General features: G+C 44.1%; 1 protein-coding gene across 1 annotated transcript in view; it reads left to right on the top strand.

Moving 5' to 3' along the window:
• C8A (complement C8 alpha chain) overlaps positions 1 to 18,838 on the top strand; it is a 30,091-nt gene extending 11,253 nt beyond the window's left edge. The window contains exons 4-11 of the mRNA XM_035123052.2: positions 2,447 to 2,585; positions 3,026 to 3,215; positions 4,876 to 5,076; positions 7,117 to 7,357; positions 13,111 to 13,245; positions 14,284 to 14,441; positions 17,124 to 17,346; positions 17,836 to 18,838. Coding sequence (XP_034978943.2) covers positions 2,447 to 2,585; positions 3,026 to 3,215; positions 4,876 to 5,076; positions 7,117 to 7,357; positions 13,111 to 13,245; positions 14,284 to 14,441; positions 17,124 to 17,346; positions 17,836 to 17,987 — 1,439 coding nt within the window. The 3' untranslated portion in view covers positions 17,988 to 18,838. The remainder of the gene's footprint in view (positions 1 to 2,446; positions 2,586 to 3,025; positions 3,216 to 4,875; positions 5,077 to 7,116; positions 7,358 to 13,110; positions 13,246 to 14,283; positions 14,442 to 17,123; positions 17,347 to 17,835) is intronic.
• Positions 18,839 to 20,710: the final 1,872 nt, after the last annotated feature.

Here is a 20,710-nt window from a genome sequence, read left to right as displayed (position 1 = left end):
GTAACATTTTGTGCTTGCAACAATAGATCTGCAAATCTGCAGCTGCAGGGCCAAGCTAACCCTGGACCATGGCTCAAATGGTGCCCTCTGGGTACAGATTTGCTGAGCCACTGATACACCAATTGCTTTCTTGTCTGCTCCTCACTCAGGTTGAGTGCTGTATGGCAGGGCTCTTGTTATAGTGTGAAAAGCCACATCTGCCTTTTTCTTCAGGGACACTTTCCACACTGCTGGCTAAAGCAGGAGAAGGCAGGAATCTACTCTTAAGGATGTTCCTTGAGTGTTCGTGCCTTAGCCATCATCAAATTTCTCGAGCCCATTCTGCAACATCACAGTGCCAGCCCATTCTTTAAGCTGACAGTGTTCATTTCTCCAAAAAGTAGCAGCAGGAGACTTTTAGGCTTATAGTTGCTTTTAAAAACCATAAGCAGGGATAACAAATGCATCCTGGGAGCTTTGACAAAGTGAACCTGACAAGGAGAAGCACACGGTCTTTTCATAATCCATTATTTAGAACTGAAAAGGTGCCCAGCTAAAGCTTTTCCTGTCTTACCGCAGTGGCAGAGAACAGGGAAAGTTGCAGGATTCTTTCTGCAACTAATTTTGGGAGCACCCTTGAAGCGATGTGCTTTCCTTCATTCATACAAAGAGAGAGCTCCAAAGTCTGGAATGATAAAGAATACAGTAAAGGGCACCAGGGTCTTGAACAGGAGATTCTTGTAATGAGTGTGTAGTTCACTGAATCATAGAGTTGGAAGGGATCCTAAGGGAATCTCAACAAATTCAGTCACTATATAGTTCAGTCCCTAGGTGGCACAGGTGAGGGGCTGTAGTTCAGTGGTAGAGCATCTTCTTTGAATGCAGGACACCACAGGTTCAATCTCTGGCAACTCCTGGTAGGGTTGGGAGAGGACCCTGCCTGAAACCCTGGTGCTGTTAATTAGTATAGACCTTTCTCAACATTGGTTCCATAGATGTTGTTGGACCACAACCACCATCATTCTTAACCAGCATGGCCAGTGGTCAAGGATGATGGGAGTTGTAGTTCAAAAACATCTGGGAACCCAAGGTTGAGAAAAGCTGGTGTAGACCGTACTGAGCAGGATGAAGCAATGGGCTGATTCCTTATCAGGCAGTTTCCTGCATTCATATGTACATTGTTTATGGATGGAGTCTAAAGTTCCCTGTTGCTGTTTTGTTCTTGTTTAAGGGAGACAAGAAAGTCTAGACCTGGCTGGTCTCTCTCTCTAAGCCTCCGATAAGTGAGGCCCAGTTGCCAACGCAGGCCTGAAACTTAGCCCAAGCATTTCCCCCTCTGCTAGGACCAACAGTTTTAAAAACTTTGCTGCAGACACACATTCCTACTTCGCCTATCTTCTCATGGAAGCTTCATCCTGCAGCATGGCAAGGTGTGTTCTACCCATTGCTTCCTCCCAGTGATACCTTGCAGGTATGGTTAGAAGGTGCTACAGCAGCTTCTAGCCCAGAAATAATCAGGTGACATAAGGGCCCCTATAGTAAGGTTACCAGATATCCCCATTTCCCAGGGACAGTCCCCAGATTTACAAATCAGTCCGCTGACAAAATCCATCCATTCCTACTGAAGTTGGAAAGTTTCCCCAGATTCATTGGGGGGGGGGGATCTGGTAACCTTACCCTATAAGGCTCTGCAAAGCAATATCTGTTGTTTGGGTATGGAACCATTCCTTTGCCTTCAGGAGGTACTTGAGAGGTACTGGCAAATGGTTGCAAAACAAAACTCATTAACTTCAGAGCATAGGTGCCAACTCCCAAATTGAAAAATTGCTTACACAGAAGTTGTGTTGCGGCCATTTTGGAACTGGGCAAAGTGGCACTGGAAGTCGCTTCTACGCATGCTCTGCCCGTTTCCAAAATGGCCGCAGTGCCAGAAATCGCTTCTACGCATGTCCAGAGACTCCAGACATGTGCAGAAGGAGCCTCCCCGGGCTGGTAAGAATCCAGGGGATTTACGGGGATTTTTAAAATCCGGTCTGCCAGTGGGAAACGGCTGGAAAAATGGGGGTTTCCCGGGGAATACGGGAGACTTGGCAGCTATGCTTCAGAGTAGCTTGTGAAGACATAACAATTCAAAATTCTAAGTGCGTTTCACTGTCAATATAAAAAATCACCCAGAGTTGTGTGCAATTTTGTACATGATATCTTGTTGCATTTGACTGGGAAGTCTGAGTAGGAAAGGAAATTCCATGCCACACACACAAAGCCACTCCTGCGCTCAACATATTTCTCTTTGAGTATTCTTCACAAAGACCTCCTGCTCAGTTAGAAAGTGACAACAGCACAACCTGAGCAAAGGTCCTACATTATCTTTGTGATTTGGTTTAAGTGAACCATTAAGTCCAGCCTTATCTAGCTAGAGCAAACATGGATTCTAGAAATGGATAACAAATCTTTATCTGTGCTGCAGGTCGCTGCATTAAACGCCACCTTGTATGCAATGGAGAACCGGACTGCAGAGATCAATCTGATGAGGCAAGTTGTGAGGATGCTGAAAGATTCTGCGATGATCTGGATCCAGTCCCCGGGATCAGTAAAGTTGCACAGGGGTGAGTTGCCATACCCACGTACTATGGTTCTTACACATGATTTAAGCATTGGGAAATTTTCTCTTTCATTTTAACTTGCTATGTTGTGTAGTTTAGAGAACTCCCAAGTTTTAAAACCTCTTAAATAAAGGAGAGAAATAGGAGTCCATGTGTTTATTTATTTTCATGGGCTTTGTCTTATAACTCATGAGCAAATTGTGCCTGTTTTGCTCTTCCACATGAGCACTGGCAGAAAACAAACCATGATCCCTCGCTCTGCATTAAATTCAGATCAGGAATTGTGGTTTGTTATATTCAAAGTACAATTGATGAGCCAAGAAGGAAAGAAGAAGGATGGTATGGAGTGAAAGTGAGAGGCAGCCTCTCCCTCTCTCTCTGTGTATAAGAGCACTAGCAAACTCTACTTACATGCCTGATCCTGTCTCTTTTGCTCCTGAAAGATACAATATCCTTACACAAAAAGGGGCACAGATAGTGTACGATCCTGCATTCTATGGAGGCCAGTGTGAAACTGTCTATAACGGAGAATGGCGAGAACTGAAGTATGATGTGGCATGCGAACGCCTGTATTATGGGGATGATGAGAAATATTTCCGAAAGCCATATAACATCCACTACTATCAGTTTCTTGTAAGTATTTGTAGGCCAGCATTATCAGTAAGGCTGAGTGGGCAATTGGACCTCAGCCAAATATAGACCCTTGCAACACGTGAGCTCCTCTGAAATTCCATACTTGTCTACTGCTTCCTTTTAAAATTCTCCACAGTCCAGAATATGGTGGCTATTCCATTAGCATGTTATATCAGTTTTAGGTGTTGTATATATATATATATATATATTTGGGGGGGGCTTCTCTTTATTACATATTATCCACATATCAACCAGATAATATGTGAGTGTGGAAGCATATGCAGATCTCTCTGAACCCATTCTAGCAGATTTATCTGTAAGACACTTATCAATGGAAGCCCCCATGCATCTTTCCTCTACCAAACGTGGATGCCATGTGCAATGCTTTTTGCTGCTGTGCACACCCCTCTATACACTGGGCACAAATGGCTTCTCAAAAGTCTCCTACTTGAGGATAGAGACATCAGGGAGACCTGATTTCTCTAGGGGAAGGATAAATTATCCTACAGTTTCTCAGTGGTAAAGCTTACCATTAGAAGTGACAGGAGTACAGCTCTTTTCTTTTGTGCCTCCTAAGTGGGTTTTTGGGGGGGAGGGGGTGTTGAGGGGTTGTTGCCACTGCAGGTGACATGACACCTCTGGCAAGTGGCAGTCAGTGATGGTGTTGGCAGCCTGGCCCCCATTTTGTACCTTCTGAAATGGCCTGAACTCTGGCATTGTTCTGGGGCACTGGGGTGGGGAAACAGTGGCCTCCATCCAAAAACGGTGGAAACAATTTTTGTAAAGTAGTCTCCTTTCTTTCACCATGCCCCTCCTGATCACATGTTTAATCAGGGGGGGTGGGTGGGAGCAGGGAGGAAGAAGGAATGGCAGTTGTGTGGAAACACTCCAGATGAGAACAGAGGGCTTGCTGCTGCAAGTCCTGTTTGTCCAGCGTCTTCAGGAGGCTCTTGAAGCATCAAAGCCCCTGAGGGCTGCATGCAAAGATGCTCTCTGCTCTCTGACCAAGAGCATGGAGCTCTGATTGAATCCTCTGTGGGCTGCACAGGGGTCCGTGCACAATCCTCTTGAAAGCGCTCTTGCAGAAGACTTTGGGGCAGCCCCTTGCTCCTGGTTGAGCCTCTGAAAACCCGGACTGATCAGGATTTCAGCCCCACTTCTCATCAGCTGATGAACAGAGATTGAATCCTGCTGCCTTGGTTGCGCAGCCCTGCTCCCTGCTAGAAACAGAAGTACATGACCAGTGCAGGATTCAACCCCGTCTTCCCACACAGTGGTGGCAGGAAATGGGCATGGCTTTAAGGAAAATGCCCTCTTGGCCCAAACTGGACTCCCTGGTAGGCCAGGATTGGCCAAAGAAGTAGAAGTTCCCCAGCCTCATTACAGAGGATAAGCACACAGGCACTTCAACCAGTCATATAAAATCCTTACAAAAATGCAACGATGAGTTAAAACAAGATGTCATCCTGGCGCATCATTTGTAAAGATTTTGCCACCAAACTAGCATTTTTTTTGAAAAAAAGCCTTGCAGTACCACTGAAAACTGCTCAGGCTTGGTTTTTGTTGAGTCTCCAGAGCAAAGGAGAATCACCCCCCATTAAGCCAATATGCTAATCTAAAATATCTCCATCTAGCCAAGATGTTTCTCTTTTCATTTCAGACACATGCTGATTCTGGCTTTTCTTCAGAGTATTTCGATGATGCCAAGGACCTACTGAATGCCATAGAAAAGGATACCTCTCGAAGTTATGGCTTTACATTTGGCATAGGACCCGAAGATTTCCCTTTGTCTCTGAGTATAGGCATTGGTTTATCAAAGGGTCAGGGGACCCTGAGAAATTTTACTGAATACGCAGCAAAGGTAATGAAAAAGCAGGCGGAGGGGACTTCTTACTCCTGCGTTGCTAAATCGCCCAAACACTCTGTTACTGATATTGCTTTATTTCCCTGCCCACATGTTTTCCCCTTGAAACAATAATCATCCTACCTTAATTTGTTCATGTAATTGCACGTGTGATCATTAGCAATTCTGTTTGCCTTCCTTATTACACTGAAGCAAACAGAAGCATTGTAATGGGAATGAAATTGAATTACAAGTTGAACAACGCATGCCATCTCGCCACAACCCTCCTGTTTCATGGTGACATTAAGTATATAAATGAGTAAGTGCTTGGAGTGGTGAACAGAGTGGGGGAATTTAAAGAATTGCTCGTCAGCAACAGTTGTCTTTGGGGAACATGTTCCAATGTCACAAATATATCTTGTTTAAATTAGTGGAAACCGGAGTGAATGGCTGCGAGAAGCATTTGTTTTATTAATGGATATGAAATCTTTAGGAAATCCAGAGATGTAAACAGAACTGGGCTTTGTGTTTTGTTTTGCTTAAGCGTGGAAACCTTGTGTAATGGGTAGTTGCAAGCAGGGACCTGTGGTAAAAAAGGTAAAGGACCCCTGGATGGTTAAGTCCAGTCAAAGACAACCATGGGGTCCATAGCTGCCAAGTTTTCCCTTTTCTCGCGAGGAAGCCTATTCAGCATAAGGGAAAATCCCTTTAAAAAAGGGATAACTTGGCAGCTATGATGGGGTCTCTCATCTCGCTTTTCAGGCCGAGGGAGCCGGCGTTTGTCTATGAGCAAATGGATGAGGAAGCACAGATTGAATTGTAAGGGAGCAGAAAGACTACCCCCACCCCTAAATTAAATTACCAGCTCTGCAACCCTTGCAAGCCCTTTGATGTCTGAAGAATACGTTCCTGAAGTTCCTGAAAGGATCTGGGGGGAGAGGGGCAGTTAGGCTTGGAGGATTCATAGCACATGGCATGTATCCTTCAGCCCTTGCCTTGCATATCACCACTAGCTCTCCTCAAGGTCATAATTACATAGCCCAAACTCTGTAGTTTAGGATTGGTCCACAAAGAAAAGAACCTTGCAACAGGCAAGGTCCACAAAGAAAAGAACCTTGCAACAGGCAAGATCTTTTCATGCATTCATTCATACTCTAATACTAGAGTTGCTTCTCCATCTTTAGAAATTATTTCCTTCAGTTTGCTGTTTAATCAAATGATCATCATCCACAGCATCATTTTAGATCACCCACTGGAAAAAGTTCTCAAGCATCCCAACATGTGTTGCTTCATGCTTGAAATAAACTGGGATTGTATAAAATGGGGTGGAAAACCTTGTTCACTCTGAGGGTCACAATCTCTTGTGGGGAACCTGCTAGGACCCACATGCAAGCGATGCACAGGGCCAGAGGGCAAAGGATGTGACTCTTCCCTTTGTATAGAAGGCTACGTTCTAGCCATGCAACACTCAGAGGTTTATACCCACACACGCCTTTTTGTCCAGGCTACAAGGGAGTTTATCACTGTTCAAACACATTGTAGCTTGGCAATAAAACTTGAGGGAGATACAGGGTAGGCTGGTAAGGAGCATAGTCTGGCAAGGGGCAACAGCCTAAAGAGGAGGAGGAGGAGGAGGAGGAGGAGGAGGAGGAGGAGGAGGAGGAGTTGATATCCCACTTTATCACTACCCTAAGGAGTCTCAAAGCGGCTAACAATCTCCTTTCCCCTCCTCCCCCACAACAAACACTCTGTGAGGTGAGTGAGGCTGAGAGACTTCAGAGAAGTGTGACTAGCCCAAGGTCACCCAGCAGCTGCATGTAGAGGAGCGGGGACGCGAACCCGGTTCACCAGATTTCCAGTCTACCACTCTTAACCACTACCCAAGGGTCAGGTAGAGAGGTATGGAGGGCCAAATTTGGCCCCCAAGGTTCTGCACGCCTGGTATAAGAGCACAGCCTTGCCCTAGTGGTCTCTTTTGGTTCCCGCCAAAAAGAAAGAAGGCTATGACTTCAGAAAAAAGTGGGTAAATTATGTATTTTTGCCCTGCTTCATCTACAGAATGTTGGATTTATTCGAGCTCTTACCAAAGTACAGACAGCCCGTTTCAAGATGAGAAGAGATGACATCGTCCTGGATGAAGAGATGCTTCAGTCTCTGATGGAGCTTCCAGATCGGTACAACTACGGAATGTATGCCAGGTTCATTAATGAGTATGGCACTCACTTTATGACATCTGGGACCATGGGAGGCATATTCGAATACATCCTTGTGGTCAACAAAGATGAGATGAGAAAAAGAGGTTTGCAGGTTTAATTTATTCTACCCGCTTGGCACATTGTAGGATGCTAGAAACTAATTCCTTGATACACGTAAAGCATATTGATCAGCAGTATGTTGTAATGACCCAGAAACTCAAGATTCAACACACTGCTCTTTTATTCAACAATGTTATGAACTTGCATGCCCAAACTTGTTTCTTGGAGTTAATAAATAATTTCCTTCCAGGTATAGCAAAAATAACAGCAATGATAACTCCAGGAAATTCTTGTCTTTAGCCTAGAAATTTCTGCATTTCAAAGCACACGAGACAGCATCCTGCAGACAGACCTAGATAAATTCAAAGGCATTTCTTGACTCAAAAAGTGTAAACAAACAATGTTTTTGGCATTGCACCTACCATTTTACACAAGGTGGCTTTCAAACTGCAGAATGACAGAGTTCTGCTAGCTTCAGCTTTCAGCAAATGAAGGCATCCAAGACAGCATAGTTCTTACTACACTTTGTGTTCATGTAGCCAAGCTTCTGCAGTTGTTGCCATGCACATATCATGATAGTTGAAGCATAAAGCCTTCTAATCATCAATGGGAAATTTCCTATAATAACATGATTCTCTTGTTCATTTTTGCAAAGCCATCTACTGTGTCGTAAAACCCAGAACCTGCTGTGCCTTCTGTGATACCAGTATATTAGTTATTCACATTCTCTTCCAAAGGTTCTGGTTTGGTAACTTCATTCTGGGATTCTCTACGGAAAAGGGTGACATCAGCAACACTAGGCTTAGCCAGGTATCTCTAATCTTAGGGAGACCAGTTCAGCATCCCTGGTCTTCACAGTGTGTCTTGGCTCCTACCCAAAACATAGCAGCAGGTGCACCTGGCAAGGAAGCAATGCTTTATTAGAGCAGATTAACAGTGCTGATTCAGTTGCAAGGAAAGAGCCAGATATAGTCCAGAAGGTTTTACAAGGTAAAGGGTTAGCAGGGAATGTCTGGTCTAAGAGCAAGGGCTAGGGTTCGTGAATCCAAGATAAGTAGTGATAATTGCATAGCTGCACATAAACTGTTAAGTTGCTCCAACAAGTTTCCCCGCCTACTCACCAAGCTTTTAAGCAGAGGTGGAGAATGCCCAGCTACTCACAAGAATCTCTGTTGTTGCAAAAACTCCTGGCACACAATTAAATGTGTGTGGGCTTAGGGGTTACTGTCCTCAAAGAGAATCCTGACCCACTGTAGCCTTTGCTTATTTATTTGAATGATTTATATCCCAGCTTGCTATGCTGAAGTGTACTTAAGGTAGCTCATAATAAAGCAAATTGGCAACACCATCATGGGCAGGGACCATCACTAGCAACTCACTAGCAAGTTGTACACTCTGTTATTGCTGTCTTTGTACCACTGCCTACATCTTTGTCCAACCTAGATTAGGATCAGCAGGATTCCCAGTGATTTTCTGGGTGAGTTTCTCTATTTCCCATTTTTCCAATCTTTCCAATCTCAGTTCTCCACATTTCCACAACAGCTTGTGATTATCTAACTCACTGGCATTATAGTGACTGGCATTATTTCTCCTAATATACACATGTTTGCATGCAATTTTGCCTCATATACATTTTTGCAAAGCAATTTCATCCCTAATATAGTGCATTTTCATCTGCTCTTTTCACTAACATTTATGCACACTTTACCGCCATATTTAATTTTTTTGTACACATTTCTTGGCTGGAGAACTGCACTTCAAAATTTGGAAGAAATGTGAATTTTGAAAGATGGCTACATTTCAGTCCTTTTATTGTTTTGGAAAGTGTGAATTAGGTCAGTTCACCAACTGAATTGAATCCCCGTTCCTACAAGACTGCTCTAAAATTCCCAGTCCCCTGCCAGGCAGCTGCAGCCCATCATCCCTCCTTCTCTCCCATAAATTTATTTGTCCTTAATATTCTTGGGAAAGTGTCTTTCCTGGACGTGACGGCTGAATGATAAAGAAAAGAGCTTGCCAAGAAGGGCTTCAGGAAGCTGACTGCCAAGTGAAGAGGAAGAATGAATTAGCAGCATCTAGACAGAGCCATTATTTTACTTCATATTTTGCTTACTGTATTTCAGAAGTGCTGTGATTTATTGCAACAAGATGGCCCTAGTGTAAGGAAGAGGGAAGTTGAAGTTCTAAAAGAGACAAAAAATGTGTCCCAGAACAGACATAATTTTTACTTTTATGTAGGGTACTTGTATAATTTCATCTACAGTGCATACCATAAAAAGAGGTTACATTTATCAAGCTGGTGCTCTGGTTAAGTGCTACATTGAGTAAGGAGACGCAAATCAATGGTTCAGCGAACAGCAGCCCTTTGCTTCAGCACGGCCAGTGTCTGAAAGCAAATGTTTTCTTGAGAATTATGGGTTTGTTTCCCTTCTTTCAAAAATGCTGGTGATGGATGCAACTGGTACCCACTCCGGCATGGATGGCCTGATGAAATGCCGCAGAAAATACAGCCTCGAGGGCTTGACTGCTGAAGCTTGCCTTCACAGACAGGGTCGGAACAATTGCTAGATTAAGACTGTGATCCTATGTACTTGGCAGCAATTTCCCATAGCCGCCCATTCTGGCTTCTGAAATTTAACTAGATATTGCCCACTTTCAAGCATGTTTTTACAGTTGCAAGGCAGAAAGTCCCAGATTCAGGGGCGTAGGAAAAGGGGGGCGATGGGAGTGTGCTGCCCCCCGGCAGCGCAATCCCAGTAGGGTGCCATCGCGGCTGCCCCCCGCCCACACTGGGCGCCCCACCTCCACAGGCGGAAATCCCCACCCCCAGAATGCACGCCACGCCCCTGCAGGCGGTGTGCCACGCCCCAGAACACGCACCATGCCCATGTGGGTGGCACGCTCCACCCCTGGGACGCACGCCAGCCCCCGCCTGCTCTCCGCCCCCGGTGCCCGTGCTGGAGCATGAAGCTCAGCCACTGCCCAGATTCAATCTCTGTCATCCCCAGGGAGACCCCCCTAGGGAGCTGCTGCCAGGCCATGAGTGAGAGAGACCAATTGTCTGACTTGGTAGGAGAAACCTTGGCCTGTTCCATTGATTTTTCTTCTTCTTTTAATGAAAGCAGAACCTTGTTAACCACAAAACAAATGCTACACTTGGGTGCATGTAGAACTGCAGTTCCATACAATCCTAGCTTTTTTATCTGATGACAGTTCCTGTGGATAATAATAATAATAATAATAATAATAATAATAATAATAATTTTATTATTTATACCCCGTCCATCTGGCTGGGTTTCTCCTGCCACTCTGGGTAGCTAACAACAGAATTAAAAGCACCATAAGACATCAAACTCCCTAAAATTGTTAGAAAAGATAATAATGAAAGCTGTACTGGGTGGGATTCCCCATGCTCACCTGAACACTGATTAGTCACACTGCTGCTGGTGGAGAGGGAGGTAGCAGCAAGGCTGGTGTGGTGCAAATGCACCGGCAGGTGACCAGATTGACTCAGTGTACCTCACCCATGTCACAGCCACCACACCCCTCCCTCTCTACCTCCCAGGGAGCAGCAGTGATGTGACTCACCTGAGCTCAGGTAGAGCAGTGGTGCCTTACCACACAGTTCACTGTTGAATGAAATGAACTGTCGTTTGTTATGAAAAGGAGGGTTTGTCGATCTGCAAGGAAGTTAGAGGAAAGCAGGATCCTCGTGAGCAGCCCCAATGTTATCTTTTACTCTTTCTTTCAAAGGAAAACGCTTTTGTTTTATGACTTCACTGAGAAACAATGCGATTTACTTGTGGTTTATCGCTACACAGAAAGATATTTTTCCGCCTTTTGTGATTAATTCAAAAACTAAAAGCATAAATCAATCTAATTGGTGGGCCATATTCATCTCATTGGATTTGCATCCTGTAATAAGCAATCTTGTTTACTCCTTCCTTAAATTGCCAATATTTTGTATGATCATCGTTTTGCTGCTTCTGCTGCATTCAGATTGATCAGCCTTGGATTCTCCCCCCCTGTGGCAACCAATAACAAATTGAATTGACTGGCCCTTGCTGAAAATAATTACTTAACAGGAGCAATAATATATCAATTAATCAGAGTGTAGTTCAACTTTAATTTTATGGCACTCAAACAGTGATAAACAATAATCATTCCTATTGCTTACAGTAAATATATTTCACTCGGTTGTGTTAACAGTTGTAGTCTAGTTAAGCACAAGCCATTGAATAGTATAGATTTATTAATACACTGTCAGTAGGCAGCAAATGAATATAAATTCAGCAATTGGGGAAATTTGTTTTATTAGCTGTGGTAAAGAACTGACCAAGCTATAACTTTATTGAGAGCCTTCTCGCTAGGGAGCTAGAAGCCCTATCTTCTGTTAATTAGAAGTCTTGCCAAATAGTGCAAGCCCCACATCTTAACATGTACACTTTCAGGATTGGAAAAAAGCAAAACTCCAAACTGTGGATTAAATCTGGTATCTGCTTTAACTAAAATTAGAATTTGCCATCCATGTGTTCCCCTTTTCTCCCTCAGTCTCTGCCTTCATCGAAGCTGCAAGGAGAATAATTCAGAAGTTATTGCTTTCATTTTTAATTAAACACAGTTTGTTGTTTCATTCAAATGTGACAAACTGTGGTTAGTCTTAACTATGGAGTGGAAGAAGCTGCCTTGTTTCAACAAGCCATACTTAAGTTTCATCACAGTTTAAAAGCTTCCAGTCTCCTCGTGGCCACACCAGAGGGGAGGGGAGGAGAAGCATGCAAGCCTAGAGTTTGCTCTGGATCCTTTCCATTATAATGTTCCATAGTTTTATATAGTATTTACCACTTTGTCCACATATATCCAACTTCTCAATGGCTGATTAGAGGCACTTGTGATATCGGAATGGGGCCAGGGAAAGTCTTTGCCCAGGTTCCTTCTTGTCATGCTAAGGTTGCAGTGGTGTGTATACCAGTAGTGCTATTTTACATTTTGTACAATCCCTAAGCACAATGTTAGCAGCACCAAAGCAAATAAATAATTTGAGTAGCTGGTAGTTATTCTTGTGACTCCGATCCACACTGCTGGTTGGTGTGTCCCCTTCTAAGTACATGGTGCAGTATGCCGTACCAATAGCCAAATCCTCGAATACTAGTGGAAGGTGAAAGGGGACATGACCCAGCAGAGAGGATTGAGCAACAATGCTGTATGATCTGACAAAGAAAGATCACCCTTTATAATTGATGGGAGACAAACAGGGCTCCACGGGGCTCCTCCTATGTTTGAAGAAGAAGAAGAAGAAATCAATAGGCGTTCTGCTGCTGACTCCTATGGAAAATGAATGAAGGCCTTTGCCTGTAGTAACATCAATGTAACCAAATGATCGCTGAGCCTATTTGCAGCAAATTCTCTCAAAATTGAGATTACAAATCAGTGTTGGAATGTGTAGCTTCAGTTGCCCTCACACATTTCTTGGTGGTGTTTCTAACCTTTTTTTAAAAAAAAAATGGGCTGGGGCTTTATACCGCGGCAACTATAGAACAAAATTTATATTGTTTTCAGAAAGCAGAATTGTACTTACTGCTTCACTGGTGATAGCTTTCCAGGTTCCAGCTATTGATTTTTCTTTCTTTCTCCCTCGGACAGTGACTAATGAAAAGTAGCTCAAATGGAACTGTGCGTTTTCGAGTTATTGTTTGCATACATGTATTGAGTAACATCTTAACACTTGAAGATTTATAGTCAGTATCTAGGGATATAAAAATGTGATTGACACTTGCCTTCCCTCTCTTTCCTTCAGGGGTTACAAGGGACATGGTAAGCTCCTGTTTCGGTGGATCGTTAGGGTTAGGCTATAAACTTGATGACGCGGACATAACCATAGGTGCCAGGGTGTCCTTCAAACACTGCTCAAAGGATGGAAGCCAAAACAGAGGTAGGAAATGCACCCACATTTTCCAAAAACCTCTCCCTCTTTTTCTTATTTGAAAAGGGTATATTTGCCTTCTGGGAAAGCTGAATCATTTACTAAAGTCATTCTTTTGTCATCACAAGGACCACGCGCACAAGAACAGTCTTTCTTCCACTTTCTTCTAATGGGGCTGGTGTAGTGGAAAGTGCTGTAGAAGCCAGTGGGACCTACTTCCATATCAAATTATCATTTGATAATGATAATGCTCACTGATGATGATGATGATAATGATAATAATAATAATAATAATAATAATAATAATAATTTATTTATTTCTACCCCACTCATCCGGCTGGGTCTCCCCAGCCACTCTGGATGGCATCCAACAGAATGCTAAAAATATGTTAAACCATCATTTATTAAAAACTTCCCTGAATAGGGCTGCTCCGTTAAGGACTCATGATGCTTTAATCATGCAAGGCACTCGATATGGAGCTTCTATTGTGCTTGATCAGGAGGAGGCAGCTAGTGCAGAATGCTGCAGCACAGCTCCTGACCGGAGTGAGACCCTGCGCTCAGAGGAAAGGCATGCCTGTTCATGGCTTATTCACTTAGCTGCTACCAACACCACCATTTGCGACCTTAATGTCGTCCTATGTGTCCCGTTAATAAAATAAACAAACAAACAAACAGCAAACGATTCAATTTAAAAATCCTTAATTGTCTGGCATTATCGGGCACTTTTACCAACTACAGCTGAAAAAGTGTAATGCATGCAATGCTATTATTTTTATACTGTTATTACTCTCATCTTGAATTGCCTTTAAATAAAACAAAATAACAAATAAAATAAAGACCCTCCTAAGTGAGCTCAGGAGCACACAAGTGGCATTTGAGCTTCTTTTGGCATCTTACCTCTATGAGTGTCTGCTAGGCCATCGCCTTGTAATAGTGCCTTGCTGGCAAATGTCCTCCACCGAGTCACCTTGACGAACCAATTTTGATTCCACTGGTGGATTCATAGAAGCGAACAGTAATCCATTTCATTGCCCAACTTTCCAGAAACTCAAAAGGAAAAGGCAGTCATCGAGGATATTATTCCCCGGGTTCGAGGCGGAGACACGGCCTCGATTGGAAGGCTGATGGGAAGCTGGAACGCCAATGCATACCGTTATTGGGGGAGGTCATTAAAACTTAATCCCACTGTTATTGATTTTGAGGTAAGCCTTTTTCTTTCAGTTGTAGAAACGCCACATCTCCAAAGGATTGAAAGTGTACTAGACCAGATCCTTTTATATTTTTATTGTGATTCCATCTTAGGACAGGATTAAATGTAATGGGCCACTGACCTGCTGACCTGCTCCCTATTTCACAATGAGCAAATGCATTATTTTTAAGCAGTGCCTTCGAAGCAAGGGAGATAAGAGACAGTATCTATCTCAAATATCAATGTTTCAGTTCTTTGCAATATGATGACTAGCTTGTCAAAAACAGTCATATTCATCCATATTATATAATTCTTGGAAAAGGAGAAGCAGAATCGTGCACATTCTCCCTCCCCGGGATACCAAGTGCAACTCTAAAGCAGGCATGGACTGTTTTGGGACTTCAACTCCCATCATCCCTAGCTAACAGGACCAGTGGTCAGGGATGGTGGGAATTGTAGTCCCAAAACAGCTGGAGGGCCGAGTTTGGCCATGCCTGCTCTAAAGAATCCTTTCTGCAGAAGGATTCATATGCACAGACAGGTGACATGGAAGTGGCGCAGGAGACTTGTGGAGCAATGGGTATTAAGAAATCCTGCTGGGGTGCATCTACAACTATGCTACTTTGATACACGGTCTCTGATAAAGGACAGCAAAGAGATGGGTGGATACGAAGCTTGCAGGAATACTCTCCCAGTTCAGATGGGCATTTGGAGCAGATGCTTTGCGGAGCAGGGTGTAGGGAAGCAGGGTTGCAATCCATTCACATCGGACTTCTAAGGCAGGCTAGTTGTGCAGCACCAAGTGAGCAGCTAGCTCCACAAAAGGCTAGAGGTGAGTAGAGGCCTTAAGAATCTCTTCCCACAGCCCACGTTTCTCAAGCTTTAGCCCCTGGTGTGAAGACTGGTTATAAAAGGGACAGCCCTGTGGCCTGAAGGGGGTGTGCAACCCTGCAGCATTGGCAGTACCAGAAGCTCCTGATTTCTCTGCCGAGCCAAGTTTGGTGGGGTGGCACCTATGAGGGTTCTGGCTTGGGTGCTGAGAAAGAAGCCATGATATGCCTTGCTCTAGAACAGTGATGGCCAAACTTGGCCCTCCAGCTGTTTTTGGACTACAACTCCCATCATCCCTAGCTTACAGGACCAGTGGTCAGGGATGATGGGAATTGTAGTACCAAAACAGCTGGAGGGCCATGTTTGGCCATCACTGCTCTAGAAGGTCCTCCTCCAGAGCAAGGCATTGTGAGTGAGGCCTCATGGATGGAGCCTGCAGCGCCGCTCCTTTGCTGCAAAAGTTACCATTTAAAGTGACCTAAAACCATTATACTTGTGTATATTTAAAGTGTTTCAGTCACTATAAATAGTAATTCCCCACCGTCATCCAGTGCACTATGGATGATCTCACCTATAGTGCCTCACTCTGAGGAAGGACCCCTCTGAGCTGTTGGTTTGTTGGCAGTTGTGTGGACAAGCGAATGGGAGGGGGCTTCAGAGTCACTGCGGGAAGGAAGGTTGAGGTGATGGGGTTGATGGTCCTTTGTTTTTGAGGCTCATTATGAGAAAAGGCTCTTAGCAGTTCCTGGGTATTCTCTGCACAGATCTTCCATTAATGCTGCTCAGAAAGCACCACTGTTTGCCTGTAGCCTACTCTATAACCTTTAAATGGCTGCTGCAGGAGCTCTGCCAGTGCTTGTAGTTTTGGAGCAGATTCAAGCACCCAATAATTAGTTATGTCCACTTGAATGTCCCCTTATCTTGACTCATGGTTGTTTGCTAAAAGGCCTTGTGTAAATATTGTTTCGAAACATCATTTTTCAAGGCCATGTCGCAACTCTTCTGTGGAAATCCCTACCGCCCTTGTGATGTGCAGAAAGCAAAACCTCTTGCAAACAGACTGTCCTGTGTGGCAGCTCTAAGCGTTATTTGTATCTATTTCTTGTTCTTCGCTGTTCCTTCCTGGGGGGCTCACTGTGCTCCTTTGCACACATACACACCCACCTACCCCAGGGTGGCTGTTTGGCTGAGGGTTGAGACAAAATGGTTTCCCTGATCAGGTGAAGGACAATCCTAATTTTCTGTGGCTGGTGTTTTGTTGTGCTCTGCAAGAAATTGTTTTTCATTTGTTAAGATGAGCTGGTGCCCTGGTAGCATATTTCTGCAGTGTTCCTGCTCTCTGCTTGTCTGACATTATGGCTTGTGTTGCGAAGACTGATTTTGCAGGTGCATGGCCCTTCTGTGGGTGTGGGTACCTTATTGCCCTATGTCACACCATAATGGGAGAGGTTGTGACCAGTTGAGTTGCATGCAAGCTCAGTCTACTGTCCAAGTGCTCACTATTCCAGGGCAACTTCAAGGTCCCTGCTCACACTTCCTTCTTACAGTTCCTTAAAACTTGGGCCAGAAATGCCTTCAAATTTCTTCAGTCTTCCAACAGCCTTTCAGATAGAGGGCTGATCTCTGTAAAGTAGGACATATGATCACTCTGGAGTGTGTGAGGTGCCCTTAGTAAGCGAGACGTTTTCTTCAGGCCACCCACTGCCCAGCATTGTCAGATAGCCTACCAAAGGGCCTTTCCAAGCTACTATTTGACAGTTATTCTGCCAGTTTTGAGAAGCTATTCCTCCTGGGTATTGCATTTCAAACCCTTTACCCATCCATTAGCAACGTCACGGATAATTCCCCATCTGTTATTCCACAGCTGCAACCCATAACTGAAATACTGCCTAGAACCAACCTTGCCAATATTGAAGCCAAAAGGCAAAACCTGAAGAGAGCTTTGGATGAATACTTAATCGAGTTCAGTGCCTGCCGCTGTGGGCCGTGCCAGAACAACGGTGAACCGGTGCTGATGGGGTCCTCCTGTGTTTGCGAGTGCCAGCTGGGTTCAGAAGGACCAGCGTGTGAGAACACCAGACAGAGGGGTAAGGTGAAACCATTGGAGGGAAAGGTCTGCTGAATACATCATTCTGACTCTGGCTAATTGATACCTCCCGAGATCTATCCATCAATCAACACCTCCTTTTCGATGCCTTTGATCATCTTGCATGCCAGGCAACCTAAGGCGCCTATACAGGAATAAAATTAACAGCTCAACTGATTACTATAAGTAAGCCAGGTTAAGCAAAGAAGGTCTTAGAGGTAACAAATGTTCCAGTGTCATAAATCATACCAGAGGCGGCAGGACCTGAGCCAAAGTATGGCAACCAACTGAATATTAATGTTAAAGTCTTGCAGCCTCATCCCTGGGGCAGATGTAGGTGTGCCTAAGCTGATTTATTTTAGCAGGTTTTGGAGCACCTGGTCTGCATAGGATCAGGCCAGTCCTCCTGGCCAGTCTTGCTCAAGGTGCCTTTGCTGGTGTGTTCCATTTCTTGTCTTTAAGTTTCTGCTGATAATGTATTGTGTCACAGGTCGTCCAACGGATGGTGGTTGGAGCTGCTGGACACCATGGACTCCCTGCCAAGCTGGATCTAGAAGACGGACAAGACAGTGTATCAACCCAGTTCCTCAAAATGGTGGTGCCATGTGCACAGGGAAGAGTGTACAAATACAGGGATGCTAACATCTCACCATGAGTGGGCTAATGAGTTGGGTTGCCAAACAAGAAAATGATTGTGTGAGTGCTGAGTCAAAAGCATTGGGCCATTAATATCGGTGATAAAGGTGCCCAACAGAGTGAATAAAAGGGGGGGGAATTGGGGAGAGGGGCTCATTGCTTAGGGCCTAACAACTATGGCAGCTATTCTAGTTGTCATGTATAAGGTTGTAATGAAAAGGAATATAGCCCCCCCCCCCCTAAAACAAAATATGAAAGGAAAGGGACTGCAATAAGAGTTACTGGCCTGCAATATCACAGACTGACAATTACAACAGGGCTGTGCAGAAGCTCACCCGCCTCCACGTGCACATTCAGTGTGCAGCATAGCTGCCAAGTTCTCCCTTTTTTAAAGGGAAATTCCCTTATGCTGAATAGGCTTCCTCGCAAGAAAAGGGAAAACTTGGCAGCTATGGTGTGCAGAGCAGCACTGGGTGTAGAAGAGCTGCCTCGGGGTTATGTTTGTGCAATTTCCTCCACCATGGGACCTGCTTGCAACTAAATCACTTCCACGTTTCGATGTTGTGGCAAGTGTGGAGTCAGTTGGAAACAGTGCATGGAGGAACAAGGTGTTACACAACCACTTCACTACAAGGCCAAGTGGATACAACCAGAGTTTATTGTGTCTGTAATTCTCATGGCTGATTCAAATAACCACTTTTTATCCCCGCCCCCCTTTGCTGCTATGACTGGGCCATTTCAGCAGTCTAACAAAGCCCCATTTTCTTATTTAGCCTCCACAAAAGGCCATTTTGTGTTAGTTTTGCAATAGTGTGCTAAATCAGGAGCTCATGCACATAGTTTAACACAGCCATTTTCCATCCATAGTAACAAAAAATGTGCCCTGGATGGGAGAAAATGGTCCTGGGTATGCTCATGTGATGATTGGGTCCTCACAGTCTTCAAAGACTGTCTATTAAAAGCCTGAGTCCTGTTAGGACATTTTGATGTGGCGTTTCCTTCTCAGACTCATGTAGAGATACATTGGTGGGGTGAGAATCGCAATCACTGAGCAGACCATATACATTGCCATTTTCATTCACCACCATCAAGTGAACAAATTTCTGAAACAAAGCAATCCTCATCCTTACATGGTACTTAGATCGTACAATGAATATTGCACCCTTATATATTGTGCTTCTTCTAAGTACAATTGATTCCACTTGAATAGCCCTTCCAGACAATTAGTCCCCTAGGTCTTCAATCCCAAAGGAAGCCTTAGTGTCTTCTTTTTAACACACTCTCTCTCTCTCTCTCTCTCTCTCTCACACACACACACACACACACACACACACACACACACACACAGGCACAATACTTCTGTAGCCCATGGAATCAATACAACCCAAGCATTTGACCCAGAATTCAGTGCGACTCTTTTGGCAGTCATATCAAAGCACATTCTGTAAATTCTTCCGATCTGGTTCTGAAATGTTGGCATCAGATATGCATTTATTTAAAGAAAGTGGATCAATCTGAATTGTTACAAAGTAAAGATAATAAAAGCATTTTTTTTTAAAAAAAGTTGCCGCTTATGTCAGAACTACATAACATATAGTGCAGCGCATGCTTGCAAGTGGGCAGAGGGAAAATGCTCCACAGGTACCCTCCATCCTATACATGCATCACAGAGAGCTATACAGAAAGGAAAGAATGGCTCATACACACATTGTTCTAATTCGTTCAATTGATACATTTGCTAATGGCAGTAACTGTTTATTTGCTCGAAGAATGCCACATTCCTGATTCACAGAGCATAGAATGGACTGGATATCAAAACAGGGGTGAGCAGTGGACAAGAAAACCTGAATAATGCTTTACTTCTGTTCCAAGCAGATACACTGCCAACTTCAAAGATTCTAAATTCCAGGCTGCTATAATTTTTAATATAAAGTGATGATGAATAAGAGAATCATAGCCACATGCAGCCTGTCCACAGAGGACATCACTGCACAAATGAGGCTATTTTCCCTTTAAGACTGGCTATGAATCATCTATTAGAACACCAGCATTTTATCTCCAAGGGTTCCAGAGCTGGAGATGTTAACAGTCCATTTGATTTAGGAGCCCTTTTGGAAAGCAAGACATAAATCTCAGTACAGGAATTGAACTGATTCCAAAGACTGTAGTTGGGAGTCCAGGAGCAACATGCTTTGAATGAACGACTGCAAAAAAACAAAAAACAGGCACAAACAAATCAATGCACACAGTGAACACCAACCATACTGCATTTGATTGTGCTGTGCATTTTGCAAAGGGGTTAAAGAACCATGATGGTGGACTGCTGGCTGTCAATAATAGAGGAGGAGAAAATCAAGCAACATAATGCTTAAAACCAGGTTTCCAGATAGCCCCTCTCCATTTGTTTCTCCACCCAAGAGTTGATTGTGTCTCTCAATCGGCTTAGCTGGAAGGACTAGAGGGCATGGACTGGTGAACACAACAGCTGCCATAGGCTAGAAGAGCCATGACAACAATCCTTATGACCAATGGGAGAGTGCAAAAACTGGGAAAAGAAACCCATATCCTCTGACTTTGATGTGCTAGATGCAGGTATGTGGCTGTCAGGAGGTGCTGGATTTGAACTGGGAGTCTTTGGAATTGTGAACAGTGCTCCAGGTGGTGAGCCATGGAACTACACATTACAGCTGCTGTGGGTAGTTTAGGGCCTAGACCAGGCATCCCCAAAC

Source organism: Zootoca vivipara, chromosome 7, assembly GCF_963506605.1.
Source record: "Zootoca vivipara chromosome 7, rZooViv1.1, whole genome shotgun sequence".
NCBI lineage: Eukaryota > Metazoa > Chordata > Lepidosauria > Squamata > Lacertidae > Zootoca > Zootoca vivipara.
This window is presented reverse-complemented; position numbering and strand designations above follow the sequence as displayed.